This window comes from Vicia villosa, unplaced genomic scaffold (genome assembly GCF_029867415.1).
Source record: "Vicia villosa cultivar HV-30 ecotype Madison, WI unplaced genomic scaffold, Vvil1.0 ctg.000207F_1_1_1, whole genome shotgun sequence".
NCBI classification, from domain to species: Eukaryota; Viridiplantae; Streptophyta; class Magnoliopsida; order Fabales; family Fabaceae; genus Vicia; species Vicia villosa.
The window spans coordinates 367,213-374,424 of NW_026705072.1; the positions used below are offsets into that span (position 1 = coordinate 367,213).

General features: G+C 31.4%; 1 protein-coding gene across 1 annotated transcript; it reads right to left on the minus strand.

The window, feature by feature from the left end:
* Positions 1 to 2,792: 2,792 nt before the first annotated feature.
* LOC131625359 (protein FAR1-RELATED SEQUENCE 5-like) lies at positions 2,793 to 6,585 on the minus strand. The gene is made up of 6 exons (XM_058896226.1): positions 6,419 to 6,585; positions 4,925 to 5,981; positions 4,371 to 4,825; positions 4,207 to 4,282; positions 4,045 to 4,060; positions 2,793 to 3,163 (listed from the first exon to the last, which is right to left on the minus strand). Exons 1-6 carry the CDS (start codon positions 6,583 to 6,585, stop codon positions 2,793 to 2,795), a joined length of 2,142 nt encoding a protein of 713 aa, XP_058752209.1.
* Positions 6,586 to 7,212: the final 627 nt, after the last annotated feature.

Sequence of the window (7,212 nt, forward strand, 5' to 3'; positions counted from 1 at the left end):
AATGTTTGGGTTTGATGAATGTTTGTCTGGTTATGTTTGATGATGATTTGTGAATGGTTTTGTTTCTGATGAATGGTTTGCGTGTATGAGAAAGATGAACAATTAGGGTTTTGGTTAGTGTTTGCGGCTGTGTATTGTGATTGTTGTTGGATGAATATGAACAATGTATTTACAGTTTCTGGAGAGGTTTTTCGAAGATGATGAACAGAATTTTTTTTAGGGTTTTTGGTTGTTGGCTCTACGGCTCTACGGCTGATTTTTTTTAGGGTTTTTGGTTGTTGGCTCAATTGACTTGTTCTTTTATCAAAAACTATTTTTATGTGCATGTGGTTGTTAATTGATTTCTTATAAATTGGTTTCTGTTCTGGTATAGCACTATTTTTATTAACTATTTTGTCTTTTGTTCGGAGATGAGGAAATTTTTGGTTGATAGAGAAAATATTGAGAATGTGAATGTTGTGTAAATAATCACGTTTTTCTATTGTAGGTTGAGCTTCAAACAGTGGATGGACTGGTAAAGGATAGAACACAATGTGCCCCTGCCGATTATGTTCCACAGAATAAGAATCAAGTAATGTACCCCGAAGTCTTCTGTGGCAGGATCGTTCGGGGTACAGTTATTTGATTCATATTCTGTGACACAATACAACATAGCTCAGGTGACTACTGGTTCTCCACTAAAGCATCAATACAACATAGCTCCAGATAATACAGGAAGCGTACATTGGTTGCATAAGAACTCGGAAGTTGTTTCCCATTTAGTTGTTTTGGTTTAGAAATATGTGAATTGGTTTAGTTGTTTTGGTTTAGAAATATGTATATATGTATTTTGATTTACATTAATGGTATATAATATAATACTTTTTTGTATATAATCGATATCGATTATAATGGTATATATCGATTTGAAATGATAAATTATAGGTTCATGAAAAAATACTGCCAAAAAATAGTAAATTACAGGTTCTAAAATATTGCTGCCAAAAGTGCAGGTTTAGAAATAATAAAAAGCATAAAAAAAAAACGCAACATACGAAAGCGCTTTTGAAAAAAGCGCTCTTATAGGGGTGCCTACCAGAGCGCTTTTTCCTGAAAAGCGCTCTTAAAGGGGGGCCTACAAGAGCGCTTTTTCCAGAAAAGCGCTCTTATAGGGGGGGCCTACCAGAGCGCTTTTAAAAGCGCTTTCGTAGCCTATGCCAGCGCTGGCTTTGGCAGCGCTTTAAAGCGCTGTTAAAGGCCAAAAAAAGCGCTTTTAAAAGCCTTGCGCGTTGTAGTGAATGTAGATGTTATAGGTGGTATATCATAGTAAATTATGAGTTTGCAAAAATAATAATATTTAATTTTTATTTTTACTTGCGTTTTAGTAATTTATGGATTACTAAGGTTATTAAATAATTTTTTGAACATTTTTTTAAATTGATAATGATAATTAATGAATAATTAAGTAATTGTTTTTAAAGTAGTGGGAGTTTTGCAAATCGTGTCTAAATAAATTTTTTGAAAAAAGATATAGCCACTTTTAATAATTAGTAATATTTACATTTTATTTTTTAATTAATTCATTACTTATTTAATATTTTTAATTAATTAATTTATTACTCATTAAAAGTTTTGGCGGGAAATTTTGGTGCAGAGAACTTCTAGGATTATAATTTAGGATAATTTAGGATTATAATTTAGTATAATAATAATAATAATAATAATAATAATAATAATAAGAGAATTATATTCATACACTGACAGTGTAAAACTCTTTTACACAGACAACCAATAATAATAGAATATTTTGACATGTCAGTTTTAATCATATTATTTAACTTTAATTGAAAATATTTCTGCAAAAAGGGTTTATATCTAATACAAATTCACGTTCCTAAATTAGTGGCTTTCAACAACTGCACCTTCTTCTTCGTTTGGCTTCTAACTGCACTTTCTTAAGTTCATCTTCCTCCAAGTATTTTTGCTTTTTTTTATTACCAACAACAATGTTTACAAGAAAAGCTTCGAACCTCTTTGTTCTTCTTCGTTGGACTCAAAGTGGAAGTTACGTTGTTCATCGATGTTTCTCATCTTCAAAATTAATTCTTGTTCTTCTCGTCACCCCCAATTTCAAACATCCATTTTTTTTAACAAAAAAATGGAAGTCAAAATTATTTAAAGAAAAACCCTTGTACTCTTAATTTTTCTCTTTGCTGGTGTTCCCCTAAATTATGCTTTAATAATTTTATCTCATATATCATCTTGGTCCTAGTTTCTTCATCCACTCTCACTCATTCTTTCGCGGTGTTGTTTAACAGTGATTAAATTAATTTAATTTAAAGCACAAGTATCATATATATATATATATATATATATATATATATATATATATATATATATATATATATATATATATATATATATATATATATATATATATATATATATATATATATGTTATTGTCAACTTGAGTTCTGTGTTCATTTTACAGTGCATCTACCTAAGAAATCTACTACGATAATGATAGTATAACAGAAAAAACTAGTACAAGGTACTCGAACCCTCAACAAACAAGGATCATATTCTCTCCTCCTAATAAACTACATCATGGATCTACACCTAATAAACTCTTAATCACATTCTTTACAGTCACAAAAAGAACGAATAATTTATTGTTTTTCATATTAACCAAAACCAATAACCGCAGAGAATTTGTATTTTTCAGTAGTAGCACATGAAAGCCATAAATACGCTTAGAATAGCCTTTGTATGGTTATTGAATAGTGGTGTAGAAATTTGGTGAGCTTTGCACCTAGCCGACAATATTGTCCAATCTCATTGGTTTGAAGTACATGACAAACAAAACGAACCGCTTGCGTACAACATTTGATAATAGAAGAAAAACATATGTCGAACTGGTACGATCCATCAGCTCATAACTCGATTTAACCGTAAAACCATCACCATCATAATCCAACCAATTGAACTCGTCATCACCGGACATCGAAGGCATGACATCTTGTAATAACGCTGAGATTTTAGCCTCCTGATGTGTTGTAGCAGACTGCGGGACAACATCAAGACAAAGCTGATTCCAGCACCAAATGCCTTCATTCCACCAGGCCGCGTTATCAATGCCCCCGAACTTGTTAATTGCTTCCTCATAAGCTTCGGGAAACACGTCTTTCAAGCCGGATTACAATATTTATGGCAAATAATACCACTCCAATGTCAAACACAATGTTTCTCTTTTAACAATTTTCACCAATTTCAAAAGAAGGTGTCCTAAATTATTAGCCTTTTGTGTGGGAGAGTAAAATTTGACATTGTTTTTTGAATTTCTATTCGAGTCAAATTTAATATCTCTTTTACTTCGATCTCATACAAAACAAATGCTGAAATATTTTTTCTATCATCAAGAATTTAAGCGACTGAACCATGCATACCATATATCTCTGACTGAATTTTATACATAACTTTTTTAACAGGTTGCATGCATGGTTTAATATGTAGGCCATACACTCATTCTTAGAGAACATAATACAATAAAATACAATGTAATTTATCACAGAGCATGCATTGAAAAATTACAAAGCTATTTGCAAGACTTTAGAATAAGAATCCAAAATAAAGTGTGATTATTTTTTGTATTCACTTGTATGTGTATAATAGCATGTCATATGTTTAAAATGTGATAATTATATTGTTTGAGCTTTTATATATAGCAGAGAACTACATAAAAGTTAATGGTCATTAAAAAGATCCAGCAATCATAATTGTATCACAGATTTGCTCTTTTAAGTTGGTTTTGGTTCTAAAATATAAATACCAACAAATTAAGTCAATACAAAACAATACAAATGAGAATACTATTTCAATAATTCAAGAAATAAATAGATTTTTCATAACATATTCAGTTTCTTATGATTGGTCATTCCTCAAACTCTTGATGCTCTTTAATATAATTGAATTAGAGTAAGGACGGAGGTGCTATAGAGGTAAAACTAATTTTGAGTATTTATCCACTGCCTTATAAATCTGCAAATTTCAATGGCAGTGGTTACCCTTCTCTACAATTTTCTGCAATGCAAATAACAAAAGAAACAAATTATTACTAACATTGTTAGACTTTTTAAGAAGGTAAAATATTCTAAAAGCATTAAACCAAGCACAAGGCTAACAAATAAAATAAAATAAAGAGTTATAACACATTGTAGTTATATCACCTGTGAGTGAATCAAACTAGAATCCTCAGCATCAGCAGCACCAGTATTTGAAAGTTGACCATTGGTAATATTACACCTAAAAGACATAGTGCATCATATCTTCAACTTAACATAGTAAAATGAATTATAATACAAACTAATTTATGAAGTTCCTTTTAACGTACCTTGATTGAATTAAACTTGGACATTTACGTTTGTTGTGGCCTTTTTTCTTACAATAACTACAAGTAGACGAAACTGATTTGACCAATTCCAAACTTCCTTTCATTCGCAATGTTCGTGGCCTCCCTTTAGTTGCTCTAACTGGAGGATCACGCAATGTCATATTATTGTTGGATAAATTTGAGGTAACTTCAATGTTCGAGTTATTAAGTCCTTCTTTTGATTCTTCAAGATCCAATTGATCAAGTTCCACAATTACGTTTTGCAAAGCTTGAATTGCAATATCATGATGTTTTGGTGATCGAGAAGCTCTTTCAGATAGTTCAAGAGAGTGAACCATAACACTATTAAACAAAGAAGTACTGGAATCTTTGTTTTTCCCTTCATGCAGTTCTTGAATTGCCAATCCCTTACTTTTTTCTTTCTTAGCATTTATAGTCCAACGACGCAAAACATACTAAGAAGGGAGAGAATGCACACTTTTCTTTATGAGTACATTTAATCCATGTCTGCAGAGAATTCCCATAAACTCAAACATGTGACAACTACAATTTACTTCTTTTGAAATAACATTAAAAGTCACGTGATAATTAGGCTTCTCTTTGCAAATTTCATGAACCTTGTATGTCGACACTTCTGTAGAAAAATCAATTTTTTCCGCTATAAACATCTGAGAGCTAACCAACTCATCTTGAAATATCCTAAACATTTTTCTTGTATAAATCTTTGAGACTTCTTCTTCCATAGGATATAAAGTACGCAACAGGGGTTTTGAATTCAATGTTTTGAAAGTCTTATGTCTTTCACTATTATATCGTGCATCAAGAGCCTTTTCATACTGTGTCACAAATTTGCTCAATGGAGTACTTGAATTCAAAAAATCTTTAAAAAAACTATTGATACTTTCACTCCTTTGGGTGGTAGACATTCCAGCACAGAAATCTTGACGTACAAAAGCCGGAATCCATTTTTCTCGTATAAAGTATATCTTTTCTAACCACTTATTATCCTGCAACTCATACTTATCTATCATTGCTTCCCAGTCAGAATCAAATTCTTCAACAGTGATAGATTGATGAATACACTTATGAAATTGATTTTTGAATTCACCATGCTCGTGATAAATATAGTTCAAATATTCTGGGACTTTCTTTTGAATGTGCCACATACAATAATGATGATTAACCTTTGGAAACACCCTTGCAACTGCATTTGTAATAGCCATGTCTTGATCAGTGATAATAGTTTTAGGACAAACTCCATTCGTTGCTTCTACCCAAGTACTTAACAACCAAAAGAAACTATCTTCAGTTTCGTCCCACAGTAGAGCACAACCAAAAAGAATTGATTGTTGATGATGATTAACTCCAGTGAATGGAACAAAAGGCATTTTATATCTATTTGTTAAGTATGTTGGATCAAAGGTTACCACATCACCAAAATACTTGTAAGCCATTCTAGACCTTGAATCAACCCAAAAACAATTTGCTAATTGTCCTTCTACATCCATTTGAAATGCATAAAAAAATCCAGGATTCTTCAATTGGCAATCTTTAAAATAAGATAACATCAATTGAGCATCTCCTTTTTCTAATTGTTTCTGTCTCTTTGCACTTAAATAATTAACAACATCTTATTTGCTAAATCCAACATTATCAATACCGCCACTTTCGGTGTATAAGACAGAAGCTATTTTGCAAGGACGTAATCCCGAATCATCAAGCACATCAATAAGTTTTTTTGTACTTTGGATTTCCTTCTATGCACTCGAAGAAACCTTGAACTTTTTGGAGAAAAAAGTTCATGATTATGGTCTCTTATAAATTTAGAAACAATCCATTTCTCATCATTTTTCTTTACATATAGCATTGCCTTGCATCCTATTCTTGTCTCATCATGTGGTGCACCACCAAAACTATCTCTTTTCACATATTTTTTTGCTCTAAACCCTTCTTTTGAACAAAGGATTTCATGGCCTATTATCATACCATTTGTTCTTGATTTAGTAACACGGCCCATACGAAAGCTAAATCATTTGCTTTTTGCGTACTTTGTGTAATAGCTCTTTGCATCGTCAATTGACATAAACTCCATACCCTCGTAAGGCTCTAAAGGGGGATTTATTGGTATTTCAATATCAGCATAATCGATATTACAATCAGTTTCAAGTATATCATGAGAGCTAATTATGGTTGAATTATCTTCTATGTCGGTCATTCTTAACCTGCCATATAGGTGCCCAATTCTTATTTCTTAATATGAAAACAAAAAGATCATCGTATGACTAATATATGACTGCTAATATATGAAACTTATACTATACAATAATTTTAAATTAATACAAAATAGAATGCGTTGAAATGAAAGCAGTGCATATCAACTTCACCTTTTCTAAAACAGTGATGAAAATGGTGATTATATAATAATTTAAAACTAATACAAAAAAATAATGTATTGATCTAGATAAAAAAAAGAAATAGAAAATAAAGGCATATGACACAGGAATATCATGAAAAATCAAAACAAAACATCAGTACATTCAATCAATTAAGCTTATCAGTAATTAAGCGATCGAAACGATGGAGACAAGAATAAAGACAATAAGAATTAAATCAATGGACGATGAAGTTGAGGGATGAGTACTTACTGTCATGAACACCGAAGAAAATAAAGAGAATAACCAAGAAAACTTCCACTTTGAGTCCAACAAAGAAGAACAAAGAGGTTCGAAGCTTTTCTTGTAAACGTTGTTGTTGGTAATAAGAAAAAAAAGCAAAAATACTTGGAGGAAGATGAACTTAAGAAAGTGCAGTTAGAAGCCAAACGAAGAAGAAGGTGCAGTTG